At 43.4% G+C, this 20,234-nt stretch overlaps 1 protein-coding gene across 2 annotated transcripts in view; it reads right to left on the reverse strand.

Annotated features, from left to right (window-relative positions):
* Nucleotides 1–20,234, reverse strand: part of LOC135544552 (noelin-like) — a 54,874-nt gene that overhangs the window by 11,567 nt on the left and 23,073 nt on the right. The window contains exons 1-4 of one of the 2 annotated variants that reach the window (XM_064972247.1): nucleotides 15,248–15,855; nucleotides 9,872–10,021; nucleotides 6,097–6,252; nucleotides 3,790–4,009 (exon numbers count right to left, since the gene is read on the reverse strand). In XM_064972247.1, coding sequence (XP_064828319.1) covers nucleotides 3,790–4,009; nucleotides 6,097–6,252; nucleotides 9,872–10,021; nucleotides 15,248–15,397 — 676 coding nt within the window. In that variant the 5' untranslated portion in view covers nucleotides 15,398–15,855. Of the gene's footprint in view, nucleotides 1–3,789; nucleotides 4,010–6,096; nucleotides 6,253–9,871; nucleotides 10,022–15,247; nucleotides 15,856–20,234 lie in introns of those variants that run through there. The other variant, XM_064972248.1, reaches the window with a different exon arrangement.

The following is a 20,234-nucleotide window of genomic DNA, read 5'->3' on the forward strand; positions in this document are numbered from 1 at the left end:
ACTATAACATTGAAATAACCCAAACACCATCAGTCAGTCATTGTGGAATGAAATGATGATTTGAGGATTATCGAATCAGTGAATGAACGTGGACACACAAAAGAGGGAACAGCCTGATCCTAGTGTGAAGGGAACAGAGATATTTCAGAGAGAGAGAGAGAGAGAAGACTGGTTTTTATTATCTTTAGGTGTTATATAGTGAGCTGGGGTCAGAAAGAAGGACTATAGGAGAGAGTAGGAGGATTGTCTACTGAGACAGAGAGAAATAACAGAAGGCAAGAAAGAGAAAAGACAGCAGTGATAAAGAGGAAGAGCAATGATGTAATGTTTACACTTAGAAAAAAAGGGTACCAAATGGAAATTTGGCTGCCCCATAGGATAACCCTTTTTGATTCCAGGTAGAACCCATTTTTGGTTCAAGCTTGAACTCTTTTGGGTTGCATGTAGAACCTTCTGTGGTTCTACCTGGAACCAAATAGGGTTCTTCAAAGGGTTCTCTTATGGGGACAGCCGAAGGACCCTTTGAGGTTGTAGATAGCACCTTTTTTTCTAAGAGTGTAAATATAGAGACAATAGAAAAGAGAGTGCGAGAGAGGGGGAGGGAGAAGGAGCGTGATAGAGAAAGATGTAAGTGTCTGGGGGCTATGTGAAGCAGTGATAGGGGGCGAGATGTAGGTAAAGCCGGGCTATGTGTAGCAGTGAAAGAGAGAGAGCCGTCGGTGCCTGGGGACCTAGGTGAGATTGCCTTTCTGCTCTATTCATCACTATGTGATGGTGTCGTTCCACTCCCTGTGATGTCACACATGGGAGTCAGACCTGGGTTCAGAAACTAATTAAAATCTTTCACCCAAAAATGGTGTTTGCCTTAGCCTGCCTGGAGCGCCAGATGGCCGGGGCTGGCACTTTTGCAACTACTCTTCCTCAATCAAGCCCAGCTAAAGAATTTGAAAATATATATCAAATAGTATTTAAACCCAGGTCTGACAGGAGCTACTGCACGTTCGCCCTGTCCTGCAGAACAAGGGACCTCACCGGCCCAACCGGAGCACTACAGGATGATTTATTTATTTGATTATATCCCTGTGAGATGCCATGTCCCCGTGATGGATGGCCATTGTGTCGCCAACGTCACAGCTACTGTTACTCTATCTGCCACAAAACAGCCTGAAGGAAAGGCCTTCAGCGATCCATTCTCTTTATCTCTCCCTCTCCTTCAGCTCTCTGTCTCTCTCTCTCTCTCTCTCTCTCTCTCTCTAGCTCTAACTCACCTTCCCTCTCTCTCTCTCGCTCTCTTTCTCTCCCTTTACCTCTCTCGTTCACTATTTCTCCATGCTCACTCATTCCCTATGCCCCTTTCCATCACTCCCTCATGTCTCTCCTTTCCGGAGTTGCTCTCTCTCTTTGTCAGTCGCTCTATGATTGCGTATTTTTTATTTATCTCTTATTCTCTCCTCTCTCTCTCTCTCTCTATCTCCATCTCTCTCCCCTCCATTTGATGTTTCCTGGTGCCAACCTAGTTGTTTACCCTGCTCAGGTCAGTCCTAAATTCCATTTAGTTATGTTTTTTCTGAGCCCAACGTGCGGTTTCTCTGGAGAGAAATTGAATCATTCACGAGAGAGTGGGACACTGGTCTGAAGGGAGTTATAGTTTTCATGAAGCAAATATTCAGCCTAGTTCAGCGCAGAAACATGGTAGTTAACTACAAATCCATTGCACCTGTTTTTTTTTACACTAGTGATGTACATTCCGAGTCTTTTCAGTGAGCCGGCTCATTTGGCACCATTCACATAAAAGAGACGGCTCATTTGGCTACCAAATGGCTCTTCGTTTAAAAAAAAAAAAACTATCTAGAAAAAAAAAGAAGCCAAATCTCCAATGTAAAGCCCAAAAGGTAGGCTACCATTATGTCAGATCATGAAATGTGAGTTCATTTCTTTTTACCTGGCAAAATGACTAGATGGCCTGTGACAAAATCGGCATGGACCAGATTGATGCGCTCTCCCCACTATTTATTGTTTCTGCAGTGAGGATTCACCCTCTTTGGGGAGATATTTTGTAACTTCTTTGAAGAAAAACATTGTTTTGCGCTCAAAAAGCAGTAGCACGTATGGAAATCAGGGAGCCAAATGAACGGCTCTTTCACCGAAGGGATTCGGTTTCCGACGTTCACCAAAAAGAGCCTCACCAAAAAAGGCTGTTCAAAAAGAGCCATTTGCAACCAAAGAACCCATCACTAGGATGCACTTTTATGCCTGCTGCGTTACCTTGGATACACACAGACCACATGAGAGAGGAAAGTACACAGCACCATGAAGAGAGAGAGTGACGGGGACTAGTCAAATGATTTCGGGCAGACAGCCCTGCAGCATACTTAGGCAGGCTAGCCTAGCATACTTAGGCAGGCTAGCCTAGCATACTTAGACAGGCTAGCCTAGCTAAATAGGATGACTAAAGACAGTAGGCCTACGGTATAGGGAGCAGAGAGAACATTTTCTGGCTGTTTGTCTGCTGCTGCCTGAGCAGAGATCAGACTATTGACTTTTAAGGAATGAAAAATAACCGTCATCCAATAAAAAAACGAAGTAATATAGATCCTATTTTTCTATTGATGTCTACCCAATGTGGACCTGGCAGAGATAGCGGAATATTTTACAATGTTTTAGCAATGTTTGGCATTTCCTTTTAAAAGCGGTGAAATCATTTAATTTCATTGTTTCGTACTACTACTACTACTGTATGCTGGGTGGACTGTCTCCTGCAGTTGTGTCTCTTCATCCTCACAGAACTCTACATAGATAAGAGGATTTGCACGTGGATTGATCTCCTCGCGTGTCCCAAATAGCACCCGATTCCCAATATAGTGCCCTACTTTGACCAGAGAGCCCTTAGAGCTCTGGTCGAAAGTAGCGCACTATAGGTGTTACAGGAAAAAGGGAGCCAATTTGAGGACACAAGCTGTGAGTGACGACACCATGACCGGTGCTCGAATAATCATGTACTGGTAGTAAGCAGGGGGCCATCACTGTCAAATAAAGGGGGGGGGGGGACATGAAATAGAAAATGAGGGTGAGTGAGAGTGTGTAAGTTGCAGAGAGGAAGTAATCTGTGTGTGTTCAGCACACGCGTGACAGAATATGTTTACGAATAAGTGAATCACCCTTTAAAATTGGGCATAGGTTGGGCATTGGGCATACAACTCACCTATGCTGTCAATCAAATGCACCTACACCACATTGGCTAAACAGTGGCTAGATTGAGGCAAACATATGGGATCCTGTTTTCTTAAAATGAGATCAAACAAAGGTGGGCCTATAGAGTATTGAGAAGCAGTTGTTTTGAAACACCTGTGTGGAAGATAGACATAATGCACAGATAACATGTATGTGATAGTTTTGTCCGCTCATGAGATCTCTGAAGAAGCTACGGTGTGTTCAAATGTGTAAAAAAAAAGGGATTGTGTGTTTCTTTTCAGGTGTATCCATTGCGTACACTGTGTATCCATTGCGTACACTGTGCACCTTGATGTTGAACGTTTCTGAGGTGTGTACTACATGTGCCTGAAGCTCTCACTTTAGTCTAAAACTATAAAGAACTTGTCCATGAACACTGGAAGTGTGCAAAGGCTGTTTACACAGACAGCCCAATTCTGATATTTAGATCAATTATTGTCAAAAGAGCCTGTCTGATTGGTCAAAAGACCCATTGTTTGGCAAAAGATCTGAATTGGTCTGCCTGTGTATAACGCAGCCATAGCGTGTGAGTGTGTGTCAGAAGCTTTCTCCGCCTACCTAATTTTTGCATGCATGCTCGGAGTCTCTCCTCAAGATTTGACACTCTGGTGTGGAGTTCCTCGTAGTCATAGGCTCCCATCTCCTCCTGGAGCTCGCTTAGAACTGACGTCAGGTTCTGGACCTCTTCCTTAAACTGCAATACCAATTTGGCATCGGCCTTGTACTCCTCCAACACTGGTATCAACGGCCTAAGCTCCTCCATTTTCGCTTTTATGGCCTGAAAGGATTAAAATAAGCTGGGTTCAGTGTCATGCTTTTGGCGAACAAAAAAATAAGAGACTCCAAAAAAGCAGCAAAAGAAAAAAAGATAAAACACCTATCTGGCCCTGACTACTCTAGCCTTGCTTATCTTGACTCTCTGACAATACACAACTCTGTAACAGCACCCTGTTTGTTAGTGTGTGTGTGTGGGTGTACAGTGTTTGTACCTGTGTGTGTGTGTGTCTGAGGGAACAAACCCAGTGTGTGTTCCACCGTATCGGCGAGATAGCAGGAGGCTCCATCCTATTGGAGACGAGCCGCTGCGTTAAACACAAGCTCCCAGTACACCAGGAAACAATTGGGAAAGCGCTTTATTGGTCATCATCGTTTAAAATGCAACATCTCCAAAAGGTTACATGCGTCGACATGTCACACACAACAAAGTGTCTGGGATTTTATCCTCACTAATGTTTGTAAGTACGTGGTAGTCTTTCGTGACCAAATATACATAGACAAAAAAAAACTAAAGTAAAACAACAATAATCATAATCATCAAAACAACAATATCAATCATTGTAAATAACTAAATGTTTACTTTTGAAAAAGCTTTTGGATGGAAAACATTGCAACAGTAACATGCAGGAAGTGACCAGTGGTGGGTAGATAGGTAGGTAGACTGGCTGGTTGGGAAAGGCGGTAGGTGGGGTTTCTTAGTAGTTGTACTAAAGGTGCTAAAGGTCACTCATAAACTATTTGATGCTCAGTACTGTGGTAGCCCAGTTCAGGTGGAACATGGGATTGACCTGCCTCTTCTTCTCTCTTTACATGTCCTAAAGTTAGCCCTGCAAGCAAGAAAATAACATACTTTTGACATCTAGCTCACTAACCTATCTAACAGACACAAAATAACACACACAGTAATGCACACACTGGATTAGAGAACATGTTAAAAAGGCTTTGATTTTTGCATTCGTGATATGAAGGTGGGGGGGGGGGGGGGCATGCATTGGAGATATACACACGCCGAAAGGAGTGCAGGGGGTGGAAATTGTTGTTTCGCAAATTGTCATCGACACGGCTGTTTATGTTGAGACGTACAATATGTACAAATGTGCTTTTCTGAGTGCCAGGAAAGTAACACCAATGTGCAGGTGTGGCTTAATGATTATGTGGTTTAAAGGGTCTAGTTGGTTAGCTATGACCTTACTGGTGGATCTACTCTTTCATTGATTAGTTAAATCAATCAATAAAAAAAGGGGTGCTAAACTTGGATTGTCGATAATCATTTAAAAGGAAGCAGTGGGAGGAGATGGAGGAAGGAAGGAAGGAAGGAAGGGAAGGAGGGAAGGAAGGAAGGAAGGAAGGAAGGAAGGAAGGAAGGAAGGAAGGAAGGAAGGAAGGAAGGAAGGAAGGAAGGAAGGAAGGAAGGAAGGAAGGAAGGAAGGAAGGAAGGAAGGAAGGAAGGAAGGAAGGAAGGAAGGAGAGCTAAGCAATGAATTAATATCTGGTTGATGATAGTTTTTGCATGTGCCCACTGAATGTTCTAGAATCCCCCCAGTACCAGCTCATATACTATAATTCATTATCGTTACTAGTATTAGTGGCAGTGGTAGTTATTGTCGCAATGGTTATTGCTGTGGAGAAAGAAGTTTCTCGGTAAGAGAGATTCCCAAATGTTCCTGTTCAAAAGTCTTAAGTCCCAATACAATTCATTTTGACACATACTGATGCATTCAATTCTGAGAGCTTTTCCTAGAGAATATGAAAAGCACTCCACGCAAACTATAGAAGAAGGAAATTTGCAGCACTCCAATGGTTCAATATCAATACTCATCCCTCAAACATGCATGGGTAATACATAAGTATTGAAATTTACATTTTTGGGAGTGCTCTCCATTGATTATCTGTGAGGGACCCAGCACATTCACGACTTTGATTGAGAATGTCTTTGTAAATCATCTGATGCTGGATGTGGGCAGTGGGCACACACATAAACCAATCCATGGGGGATGGAGGTGGTTTTGATCAGATGAGTGGTGGTGATGGTGATGGCCCCTATAGCCCCAGCATGGTGGGTGTAGGTGTACTGGTCTGCTGCTGTACCTTGTATTGCTTGGCAGTGTTCTGCTTGTGGTTCTCCTCCACCTGTCTGAACTTGGTCTCCAGACCTCTCAGCTGCACCTCCATCTTCTCCACGTACTGCAGGTCTCTCTGTGTCCGCTGGTCCAGCACCTGGATGGACTGGGTCATGTTCTGGACCTACATTGGGGAGAACAGTGAAGACATGGATATGGGTATGCCTACACTCAAATATGGCCACCGATTCTTCCATCACAGAACATTGACTTGAATAGGATGCCCGTTCTAGCAATTCTATTTCTATGGTCTGGGCTCAGAGTCTGACTTCTGCAGAGCACATCTTAGCTTTGTTGGAAATCGTTGATTGGTACTAACTGGTGGCACAAGAAAAGGGCCTGATCCTCTCTTGTATGTACTGTACTCTATTTCTATACCTGTCCATAATAATGCTATGTATTATTAGTTGTCTGTCGTATGCCACAGACAAGTCCACAGACGTGACTGGACAACAAATCACTTGAAGAGAGATCTTTATGCGTCAATCATACTTATTGGCAGCTCGAGCAATACTATGGACACTCACCAACTGTTCTGTTACACTCTGGGTTATTTTGAGATTAGCTTTACCATTTGCTAGCCAAAACAGCAGAAACCATGCATCATGAATACCACAAACATTTGGTAATTGTTCCTTCTCTAAGCACTGTACTGCAGGGTTTTCGAAATTGTGCCGCCCCCCACGTTTTGGCCCTAGCACTACACAGCTGATTCAAATAATCAAAGCTAGATGATGAGTTGGTTATTTGAGTCAGCTGGGTAGTGCTAGGGCAAAAACCAAAACGTGCACCCAGGGAGGGGCCCCAGGACCGAGTTTGTAAATCCCTGCTGCACTGTATGTGCATTGAGCTGGCTTGCATCATCTGTCGTGTTGTTTGGCTAGTGTGCGGTGATGCAACAGTGACTCCATGGTGACTCCGTGGAGGTTTCCATGGAACTCATTAGTGGCTGACTGGTTCCCGGTTCCCATTCTTGTCTCATGAACAACAGGGCGGATGAGGATGGGGCCGCAGGTGGGTGTGGGTGACAACCATCTAAACACAACCAAACACTTTTCTGTGAAACTTTTTTTAAGCACGTCAAGGCATTTCGAATTCCAATCCAAATGCATCACAGTGTTTAGATTGTACATACCAGAACACGTTAATTTGCTGCAACACTTTTTAAACACAAGAACATGTTAATTCAGCACAAGGAGTTTAGATTTTAAACACTTAACACTGGGGATGTTATTTTAACACTGTAGGTAGGGTGTAAAGCTGTGTTTGCATATTTGCCTGCATGCCTTTCGAATGAATGCAAGAAATAACCACCTACAGTATGACTGTGTTTGTTACTGAGAGACACATGGTTGTTACATTCAGAACCTTCTACCCCTGAAGCCTTCACGTGACTGCCTAAGTGAAAGTATTTCAATTGAATGTAAAAACCTTTATGACCATATTTAATACATTTCGTAAGGCAATCAGCTATCCTGGCCATTTGCATCTGAAAATCCTGACTCACAGGCTCCATAAAACCAACAAGTCAGTGAAGCAGTAAGTAATTACTATCAGAATCAAACCAGTGGGAGAATATCCAACAACCTGATTATTTTATCACCCACAACCTGCACTCAGAATGACTGCTATGATGGCGGACATAACAAAGACGATTACAGTCCCTAAACCATCTAAACTGGAACAACCATCTCAGCAACGGCGCGATAAATCAAAACCCTTAGTGATTGGATTAGTTTAGAAAATGTTGAGATATTTATCTTTGTATAGTATAAGATCAATAGATATTAAGACAAACTGCTCTAAAAAAATCTACCTGCTACAAATCACGTTGAGAAATATATGATCGTGGCACCCTTCCCACGTCTTTTTCACTCTGAGAGAGTTAACGGAAATGAATTCAACACGAGTAACAAAAACACCATGCGATTGAAAAGATTTCTTGAATCAAATGTCCTATTCACTTCGCTGAAAGGTTGGTAAGGTAAATGTAGACATTCCTAACACTGATCTGAATAAAAGTTATGGAAAGTCACATCACTCAGGTTCATCTGTTGTGTTTTATTGTCAATGCATGTTCAAAAAAACAATGCTAAATAACTCATGTGTGTTTGTTTTTTTTACCCAGAATTTTTGGAGGAGTAAATTTGGGTACATTTTGTGGAGCTGGTGCTGAACAAGTTAAGGCAGGGTGCTGAAGTAGTGTGTTGTCTTGGACTGCTGCTGGAATGTCTGGGCTGCTGTCTGTGGGTTGTGTGGTGGTGGGGAAGTTGAATAATTCCATTGAAGTCTGTGAGGCAAGACTTGACAGGTCATTGATTAGTGTTGCTTTGGACATGAAGTAATAATACAATGAACAAAAATATAAATCGCAACATGCAAAGTGTTGGTCCCATGTTTCATGAGCTGAAATAAAATATCCCAGAAATGTCCATACGCACAAAAAGCTGATCTCTCAAATTTTGTGAACAATTTTGTTTACATCCCTGTTAGTGAGACTAATCCATCCACCAGACAGGTAGAGCATATCAAGAAGCTGATAAAACAGCATGATCATTGCACAGCTGCACCTTGTGCTGGGGACAATAAAAGGCACTTAAAAATCTGCAGTTTTGTCACTCAACACAATGCCAGAGGGAGCACACAATTGGCATGCTGACTGCAGGAATGTCCACCAGAGCTGTTGCCAGAAAATGTCATGTTCATCTCTTTACCATAAGCCACCTCCAAAGTCATTTTAGAGAATTTGGCAATACGTCAACCGGCCTCACAACCACCGACCACATGTAACCACTCCAGCCCAGGACCCCCACATCCGGCATCTTCACCAGCGGGATCATCTGAGACCAGCCACACAGACAGCTGATGGAACTGTGAGTTTGCACAACTGAAGAACTTCTGCACAAACTGACAGAAACCGTCTCAGGGAAGCTCATCTGCGTGATCGTTGTCCTCACAAGGGTGTTGATTTGATTGCAGTTCTGCGTCGTAATTGACTTTAGTGGGCAAATGCTCACCTTCGACGGCCACTGCAGAAGTGATGAATCCCAGTTTCAACTGTACCAGACAGATGGTAGACAATGTGTATGGCACTGTGTGTGTGAGCAGTTTGTCAATGTTGTGAACAGAGTGCCCAATGGTGCAGTGAGTTTATGGTATGGGCAGGCATAAGCTACGGACAACAAACTCAATTTGAAAGCACAGAGAAGCGCTGACAAGATCCTGAGGCCCATTGTCGTGCCATTCATATCAGCATGATAATGCACGGCCCCATGTCGCAAGGATCTGTACACAATTCCTGGAAGCTGTCCCAGAAATGTCCCAGTTCTTCCATGGCTTGCATACTCAACAGACATGTCACCCATTGAGCATCTTTGGGATGCTCTGGATCGACATGTAAGACAGTGTGTTCCAGTTCCCGCCAATATCCAGCAATTTTGCACAGCCATTCGTGAGACAAAGTGAGACAAAATTCCATAGACCACGATCAACATCCTGAACAACTTTATGCGAAGGAGATGTCCACACTGCATGAGGCACACCAGATACTGGCTGGTTTTCTGATCCACGCCCCTACCTTACTACAGACGCATACAATATCTGTATTCCCAGTCATGTGAAATCATAAATTAGGGCCTAATTTCTTTATTTCAATTGACTGATTTCCTTATATGAACTGCAACTCAGTAAAATCTTCAAAATTGTTGCATGTTGCGTTTATATATTTTGTTCCGTGTAGTTACCTTCTCGAGCAGTTGCCTCAACTGTTTGGTGCGGGCATCTCGTGAACACATGGACTGCTGCGGTGCCACCACGGTGCAGACACACCTCCCCTCACTGTCCTGGGCTGAACTGTACACCTGCCACGACTCCTCTGGGTTCGCTGGCAACACCTGGAAGGAAGAGAGAGAGATAAAGAGAGAGATAAAGAGAGAGAGATAAAGAGAGAGAGCGGGAGGGAGGGTGGATGGGTGTTCGGGGAAAAATGGAATAACAAAATAACAAAAGCATCCATCCTATAATCCAATTCTCAGGGATTTGTTGAACAAATAACGTCTTCTACCCCTTCCATCCTCACCTGCTCTCTGACTGCATTGGCTTAGCTTGGCCACACATTTCAAACATACACTGTAGGCTTGTGGTCACATATAGAACCACTTGGAGTGGTGGAGCTGTGTTAAACCCTCAGTACTCCGTGTTTATTGTCTCTCCACAGTGGCACTTACATAATGTCTCTCTGTGGGATGCACACGAACAAAGGATTAAGCACGGGGACATATGGCCATGATGAGAACTGTTAAACTCCTCCAACCTCCCACCCCGCTCCATCCAATCATCAAATGCAAACAGAGGGGAACAGCAGCCAATCGAACTGGTCGAGACCTTGAAATACTCAGGTTTGTGTATTTTATCAAAGTTATTGAAGTCCAACAATTTTTTTTACATATTTTTAAAATATTTTAACCAATTTTTTCCCCAATTTCATGGTATCCAATTGTTAGTAGTTACTATCTGGCCTCATCGCTACAACTCCGGTATGGGCTCGGGAGAGACGAAGGTCGAAAGCCGCACATCCTCCGAAACACAACCCAACCAAGCCGCACTGCTTCTTAACACAGCGCGCATCGAACCCAAAAGCCAGCCGCACCAATGTGTTGGAGGAAACACTGTGCACCTGGCGACCTGGTTAGCGAGCACTGCGCCCGACCCACCACAGGAGTCGCTGGTGCGCGATGAGACAAGGATATCCCTACCGGCCAAACCCTCCCTAACCCGGACGACTCTAGGCCAATTGTGCTTCACCCAACAGACCTCCCGATGGCAGGCGGCTGCGACAGAGCCTGGGCGCAAACCCAGAGTCTCTGGTGGCACAGCTAGTGCCCTAGACCACTGCGTCACCCGGGAGGCCATGGTGTCCAACTATTTAACAATATAAGGAAGAGGTGTGAGATTGTCAAAATTAAACAATGAACACAGTCCAATCATGTTCACATTGAGACAGGGCAAACCTGGGTATGCAGAATCCTACAAAGCTTGAGAGGTCATCAAAGGATGTGGTGCTGATCTCACAATCAATTGACCACAATCTGATAGGGATCTGACAACGGTGTTGATGTGACATGTCTCTATCCTTGTCCCTGAGTGATTGACCAGCTGAGGCCCACACTCAAACAAATGCTGGGTTAAAAACAACCCAGTGTTGGGTAAATAGTGGACAGACAACACGTTGGGTTATGTTTGACCCAGCCAGTTGACTCACTTAGTTGGGTTACTGAGTTACGATCCACCGTGACTTACGGATAGTAATTTTTTTAGTAAATGTCATTCCAAGTTAATCTGTTCTCTTGTACAGTCAACACATGTTAAGGTTGAGCACGGACACTTTTGTAGGCCGACGGCCTGGGCTGACAGAACACTACCAAATCAACATCCCCTGTTACTCTTCTGCAGTAAAATCTTGTAGTGCCAAGTACTTCTCTGCAGCTGCCACCACAACGTTTATGTTCTGTGACTCACGTTCCACTTCTGCTGTACAGTTGATGACCATGGCTGTCAGGTTAAAAACTCAGCAGGACAGACAGTGTCTTCTCTGTTTCACCACGCTCTCCACTGGGACTGCGTCGCACCAAATGGCGGGCGTCACATACACCTGGAATCTTCCATTTCAGTTGATCCTCCTCAGCACTTAACACCATCACTCCTTTTAATGGCACCCTGCTCCAAAGAGCAAAGCAAGTCATAGTTATTGTCCCAATGTGCGTGGCTGTGAGCGCCCGCGCCCTCTGGACGGAAGAAATGCAAAACAATCATCCTCTTCAAGTTACTTTCACTGACTCTTCTTCTTCTACTTTGGGATTGGGTTGGCGGTTCGCATCCAACTTCTAGTTGCATACACCGCCACCTACTACTAACTTCCGGTAATACAAAATTGGGGGAAAAGGAAAATGACCCTGACAATTATTAGCCCTCGCTTAAAAACACTACCCTAATTCCATTATTTAACCCTATCTAATCCTTCTCCAGGCCAAAGGTCTGGGAGGAAAGAACTACCACTAAACACCCCCTGCAAATATTTTGCCGTAAAACCTCACAAACCCAAGGAATTCTCTGCAGCTGCCACCACAACCTCAAATTCTCTGTGACTCACGTTGCATTTCTGCGGTTCAGTTGACAACCACGTCTATGAATGCTAAGAAACCCACCTTACTGAAGCGCATATTATTCCCATCCCTCTCTAATGGTCTCTTCCTACTCACAAAAATCCTCTCGGGATCCCCCACGCTGTACCCATCTTCCTCTACCCCTCTCTTCACTGCTTTGGCATACGACACTGTCTGTACTACTCGGATCCGGGCAACCTCAACCTGCCTATTGTCTCACTGGAGACCCGATCTCCAGCCCCATGGGCACCGCCACAGCTAACACACATCTTTCTCCACCGATACGATGCATTCCTTCGTCTCGTGCCCTCCTGCACACTTGTTACATCTCCCTCCTACACACTGCTGCACCATGACCATAAGCTTGGGTCATAATAGACCGCAGTATTTTCAGAACAAAACCTCTCACAGGATAACTAACACATCCTAACTTTGCAGGACAGATGACAACATCATCGCCACCACCGATTCACCACACTCTCCACCAAGTATTTGACTGACTGACTCAACCCTTGTAATTCCTTGACAATGCGACAGAATTTATTAACTGGAATGGCATTCACTCTCACGGTTGGCCAAAAATATCTACAGCATTTTTTTAGAGTGCAGATAGCTTAGAAATGTGTCATCACAAAACCTTTCAGCCAAAGACTCTGGCTCCATATGTAAATGTATCTACAGTTCTGGTGGCACGAACATAGGAAATAGCCAATACATATCTGCATTGTTCATCTGAAAGCGTTGCACTTTCATTACTACTGTAGATAAAAGCCAACAGCGTCCTGATCCTGAATCCACACACTCATTCCACAATCCATCGTTTGACTGTACATCATGACCAGGGTGCAAGAGAAGCCTATTCCAATAGTGAATATTAACCTGTGTCAAATGTCCGGTGGCCATAGTACTGCTGAGAGTGAATAGATAGTGCATGGATGCAGTTTGTCATCCCTACCTTAGAGCCCTAAAGGGAACCAAAAAGGTCACCAACAATTAACTTAAACGTGTGGTAAATAAATGTGAATGTTTTAAAGGCAACTGGCAACCTTTCCATATTCACTTCACAGAGGGCATTGACTGAATATAATGAAAAAGGTAGATGGTCAACTACACACAAGAAAAGAATGGTTCTAAATAACACCAGATATGGGGTCATTTGGCTTGTAACCATAGCGGGAACCATTTTTTTGAAGGTTCAATAAAGAACCATGCTAATAAGTTTCTAAACCTGTATGGTGATATAAAGAACATTTCTCAACATGAATGGTCATTTTATAGATTCTTTCAAAAAACAATCAGTTTTTTTTCTATTCTGGTCAGCCATATTATATTGTTAGAATTCCATAGGTGTTATTACTATGCTAATCGACAAGTTGAGTCGAGTGAGCTACCACTGGAACAGATGGGGGTCCCTGAAGAAAGAATTGAGAACTGACTGATTTCATCAATCGTTCTCAATTAACAAGACCATACATGAGTCTTTCACAAAGCACTTCGACTGACTAAACGCAGATACTGGCCTAACACAACACATGAGACAAACTGGAATGACACTCTGACTCACGGTTACACAACAATATTCTAAGCTGTCCTACATTTGAATTATCACTAAATGACAAAAGAACCCTTTTGTGAACTGTAAGGGACCATTGAAGAGCTCAAATGGTTATTTTAGTCATTATATACTTTTTATTTTATATTTTTATACATATAATTAATCATTATGATTATGGCTCTAGACAACAAGAAAAAGCTATTTCAGGTGATTGAAAAATGTCAAATTCTTCAATTTCACCACCCCCCCCAGCCGTCCTCATGTACTTTGTATCCCCTAGATGTTTTGTGTGCATGGTTTAGAGGAAGTTTAAAAAATATATAAAAAAATCCCACAGGAGAACAGCTCAAAGTCAGAGTGCAAACACGGATGTTATTACCAGAGCCGTGTATTATCTAAACACATGGCTATAGTTATTGCTATGTAATAACGCAACATTTTGTCTGTCATGTCATAAGCGAAAATGACGATGTAATATTGTAATATGTCGGCCCTTCATTACAGTGCAACCTTTAAATCGGACCAGATAGTACTGTTTTGTGGTTTAATTATTGAAATGGTTTATGTTCTAATCAAATAGCTTTTTTGACAAAAAACGTAAACCATTATCAAGGAGTGCGTTTCATTAATTATTTCTTACTCAACCTCATTGCGTAAAATCACAGGCATTGTTTTTCTCTACAGGTTTCAACATTTATTTCACGAAGAATTAGCCTATTTAATGTTTAATAAATAATTACATTTTCTTCGATTAACCAAAAGGTCAGATTGTGCTTGACAAAGATACAAAGAGAAGAAACCTTCTGCCCCGAGTAATAACAGGACCCAATTATGTATCGGGTGCGCTTTTCATTCGATGATCAGAGAATCAGAGACCCCACTGAGGGTGCCTGAAATCCGGGGGATAAATATGAACCCAGCTGCTTTCACTGTAAAGGTCTGGCGGCGAAATTTCATTTTCACTCAATTTTCACCTTGCAGCGTTTTATCAATGACAGCACAGTCCATTACCGCTCTCAGTTTCCACCGGGCGCCCTTGTTCTCCTCCACCTCAGCGCGCAACCCCCGCCTCACCTCGAAAATACAGTAACCTACAACTAGTCTCTCTCTCTCTATCTCGAGTGATGTCAAACTAAGAAAGACGATATCAACCATGCCTCTGCAATTCCATTTGCTCTAAGATCTGAGAGCCAACCAAGCGCTGGAAACAGACAGCACAACATAAAAATACACTAGTGTCCCTGTCAAGCAAAAAAACAAAAAGAGCTCAAAGAGAAGGGCTTTTATACGTTTAATAATTAATGAACCATTGAGAGGGAATAAAATAAAATAAGTAACAGTTGGGTAAATAATACGCAGCCAAAATGAAGCCGCGAAAAACGAAAAGTTGTGGTGACACTTACTCCAGTGCTCCTGTCCGGGTAGCCTGCCCTCTCCGCGGTGATCTTGGTGGTATTGAGCCCCACCAGCGAGGGCAGCGTCTGCGACATCCAGTTAGTGATCATCGCCATGGTGCTCAGCACCACACCGATCTTCAACAACGGTACCGACATCTCTTCACTCTGTGTTTAACCCAAATTAGCTGCATTCTATTTCAGCACAATCCGGTGAGAAACGAGCAAGGCAAGCCATGTTGCCCGGTGAAGCCACAGCCTGCTGGTGTAACACCCGTAGCCCCGTTTCGGCCGGTCGTTTCTTGGACATCACTGGTGAATGGCGGAATGGTTCGGAGCTGGAAAAAAACTCGGGGCAGGTATGGATCACGTTAACGAGAATAAACCCTCGATAACCAATCGGACAGACCCGAAAGTCGTGAGAAAGTGAGATTGAGGAGTGGGTTAGAGATGGAGAAATCTAGATGGACAGGCCTATCTCTTTCAATTCAATTGACAGGGCTTTCTCTCTCTGTGCTGTCCCGCGCTCTGGTGGCTTTCCCGTTCTCCCTTCCTCTTTCGTTCACGCCCTCAGTCCGCCTCCTGCCTCGCGCACTCTTGGATATAAGTGCGAGTGACTACACACAGGCTGTTCCAAAAGGAGAAGGAGGTGCCTGCAGATATATATATATATATATATATATATATATACACACACACAAAACAATGGATATGTATACTGCCAGATAGGGGTTATTAGGCTTGTAACCGTAGGGGAAACCTTTTGGTGCAATATAGAACCATTTTTTCAAGATTCTACACGGAACATGCACGGTGCTATAAAGACCCATTCAAATGTTTTCTCTTTAGCACCAAAAAAAGGGTTCCATTATGGTTACAACTCTTTTTGGGGCCATATAGCAGCATTTATGACGGTTCTTTATTTAACTTTGTGGAGAATGGTTCCATAAAGAATCTTTCTCAGTCTGAACGAATCTTTCTAGATCATTTTGAAGAACCGCCGTTTTTTATTTTGTATTCTTGTCAGCCATATCATATTGCTAACATTCCTTAGGTGTTATTATTGCGTTAATTGACAAGGTGAAAATGAAGTGAACTACCTCTGGAACAACTGCGGATCCCTGAGAACAATTGCGACAACGTTCTCAATGAATACAAAAAACACCGTTACCGGCCATAGTTAAATATATTGCCACAACATACAGATTACAAAACTGGAATGACACTCTCACTCACGGTTGCACAAAAATAACTATGCGCATACCATGACCCAACATATTCTGATGAGCCGTTTCACTATGTTTTAATTTTCCCTATTTGTATAGCAACGCAAGCAACGCGCAAATATGATGGCTTCAACCAGGTTCGAGACTCCCTTCCTCGTGCCACCGTGGGTCCGTGTCTGCTTGGCTGGTGAAATCTCGGATTGCTCGCCGTTATTGTCCTCAATCGCGCCCCCAGAGGAAAGAGCAGTTCCCGGTAAAATTCCCCACCTGTCTGCACGCAAAATGCTGAGCGCTTCTATTGCCAAAAAAATAAAAAATAAGTGATCTCGAAAAAATACGACGTCAAATCATGAAGTAGGTGCTCTTCAAGTCGGAAAGTTGAAGCTCTAGAAAGAAGCCCAAGTTCCCGAGTTGGAATTCCGAGTTGGATGACCGTTCAAATCGATTTCTCTCAGTCTGGGATAATTTGTTTCTGAGTTCCCTGTTGTTTTGAACGCACTGATGTCGGAAATCGGAGATTTCCAAGTTCCCAGTTGTTTTGAACGCGGCAATTATCCCGGGCCGCAGCAGGTGACGTTTCTCACTCCCACACCCCCCATGGACCCCGAGATGTTAAAGGTACCGATAATTATTAAAGTTGACCTTAATATAATGAACAACCTCATGCAATTAAAGTCCATTATGATTTGATTTAAATACTCCACCAGTTCAGAATTTGATCAGAAGTTGTGGTGGGCATATTAAGGTGAGATAGGCAAATAAGGGCTGTACATATACCTAATAGGGCACACAATAACGATAACAAGCATGTATTATCCAATAATAAAAAAAGTGCATTAAAACACATCAACGATTTTAACACAAAACCAAGCTTAATTCAAAAGTCCCCAAAACGCACAACTATCATTATCAACACTGCCTTTCCAGTAAAACTAATGATGTTGAAGACTCTGGCACCATCTTGTAGCTGCTTTTGGTGTTGCTGGTACTTCAAACTGTCTTTTAAAGGGACAGTAGTCATAAGGCAACACTGTTCTTCATTAAATAGCCGTGAAATATCACATACATGTCAGAACCCAATTTAAATGTGTAAATTAATCACCCAACGGTTAGCGGCTAATTTTGTGTTTGGAAGGTGTGACTAATTTGCAGGATTTTGTTCCAACTCGGCACCACACCTGACTAACTGAACTAATTGATCAGTTCAGTGATTGCCTAAAGTCAACACACCTGGTCTTCCATTTTTTTTAACAACAAAACATGAAGTGCCTGCGGCACTACAGGACCAACGTTGCCTACCCCTCACATAGAGGTTCAGGTGAATTGATTCTTACTCACTCACTCACACTCTCTCTTTCTTATTATTTGAATCAGCTCTGTAGTGGTAGGGCAAAAACCAGGGTTTTGGAAACCCTGCCATAGAGTATCAACCTTGTCAGAGTAGTGGAAGTACTGACTTAGGATCAGTTTTGACTTCAAGCTCACAATGAATAAGATTACAAGGGGGACTTGATCCTAAATCAGCACTCCTACTCTGAGAAGCGAGATTTGGTTTGGGAGCCCTTCACCTCATGGGTAAAGCGTTTTAGTGGTCCCCCTCTTGATTGCGAAGAGAACAAATTATGTTTTAAAGTTAACTTCCTACAATTCTACACTACCAAATTTCAATTATCGTTGCTCATGCCCAGGGCCAGCCCTGCATATGGCCCCTGAACCACAGCCATATCCACAGCAGCAGGATGACCCGCCAGTACTCTAGGCACCATAGCTGTCTCCTTCTTTTATCCAATTACCTCTCTCCCATTACCATGTGACTATTTTGGATCCTCACTTTAATCATTCCGTTAATATTACTCAAAAAATAATTTCATTACAGCGTTTTGGTTCATGTGACCGGAATGGTGTCACACTTTTTTTCTCCCATCCCTTGTAAACACAGCTGATTAAACTAATTGCATTCTAAACCGAAATCATGATTAGTTCATCATTGGATTCAGGTATGCTAGCTGGGTCTGGGGCAAAAGTGTGACACCAATCAGCACCCCGAGGACTGGAGTTGCCCAACCCTGAAGTAAAGAATCAAAGTAGTGCTCAGCCTATAGGTTTAGCTGTAATACTGCAAGATATTACATCAAGACCCAAAAATATACAGTGTTATATGGGCTATTGATGTCCTCTCAGTAATGCAGTATGGTGATATAAATAAGACTCAGTCTCACATTCTCTCTCACCTTCAGTCTCTCCTTCCTTTTCCCTTTTCTCCATCCCCCCTCTCTCTTTGACCTTTCTCAGTGCACAGTACACAGCAGTTGTGACTCTACAGGACAGTGTGAGGTATCAGAGGGGGTCAGCTCACCTCTGTGTGTGCCCTCTCCTACCCTGCCCATCCCAGCCCAACCCATCCAAGTCCTGTCCTGTCCTGCCATGACCTCCCCTCCCCTCTCCTGCCCAGCTCAGCCCACCCCATCCCAGGGCCATCTCATCTCTGCCAGTCAGTTTGCATAGCAGTACTAAGCATTAAAAATCTGCTTTAACTGGGTTGGTTTCCACAACACAAATTCAACCTAGTCCTTAAGCATGGTTTTTAGTCCATGACTAGGCTTAATCTGTGTATGGGAAACCGTTCCTATGACTATGCCCTGGACAGATCAGCTAAACCACTGGAACAGATCAGTCAGTGGAGGACTAGCTCGGGCTTGTCACGCTAGGCTGGCTTGACTGACCGATTCACAGAGAGTGGCAGAGAGGAAACTAAGGAGTAAAAGGAACATTACAGTAAGTATCATGCAGAAAGCTTGAGGTTCACACATCCCCAATTATGTCTCTCATTTAGTCAGACTAGAATGTAATTTAAAATGGCTATATTCTCCCATGTTATATGGTTGCTATGACCATATGGCATGTATAACTACTGCAGCTACTACTACATACACAACTCTGAATGTACAGTATGACATATGATCATCAATGATCTCTCCCATTGAGTCGGATGGAGCTGTGCCAATTAAAATGGACAACTTCTTTCACTCACACTGAATTATGAATAAATCAAATCCAAGATGTCAATCACATAATGAAATGCAGCTGCAGAGACTCCATCTTTCTCTCCATATTTCTCACTCTCCCAAGAACTGAATTGATTATAGTGTAAACCTTGCATTACAACCCCTCCACTCTCTCTCTCACTCTCTCACTCGCTATCTCTTGGATCCCTACATTTCTAGCTGGGTGAGAGATGTAGCCGAAGCTGAACAGCACACGGGACATAAGTGTTTGGAATTTTGTCTCTACAAATGAATGTCTTGTCTGCATGAGTGTGTTTGTGGATATGTGTACATTTTTGCTGAGGATTTATGTATGTGTATAGTGAATGCATTAGAATGTGCTTCAGCGTGTAAATTAGCTAGAAATATGTGTCAACATCATGTAATTGTCTCTGGCCCCCTCCCAGTTAGGGGGAGTGATGAGCTCTACAACAGAGTCTCACAACTCAATCACTGGTTCAAAACTGTTTTCTGCCCCTCCCAAAAGATAGAATTTGTAGACAATAGGCCCTCTTTCTGGGACTCACCCTCAAACAGGATCACGCCTGGCCTGCTGAGGAGTGACGGACTCCCTCCTAACTGGGGGGGGGGGGTGCTCTCATCTTATCTATCAACATAGACAGGGCTATAACTCCTCTTGCTAAACAATGAGATACGGTGCAGGCCAGGCAGCAGGCTGTTAGACAGCTTGCCAGCTTAGTGGAGTCTCCAACTAGCACAGTCAGC

The sequence above is a fragment of the Oncorhynchus masou genome, chromosome 8, assembly GCF_036934945.1.
Source record: "Oncorhynchus masou masou isolate Uvic2021 chromosome 8, UVic_Omas_1.1, whole genome shotgun sequence".
NCBI lineage: Eukaryota > Metazoa > Chordata > Actinopteri > Salmoniformes > Salmonidae > Oncorhynchus > Oncorhynchus masou.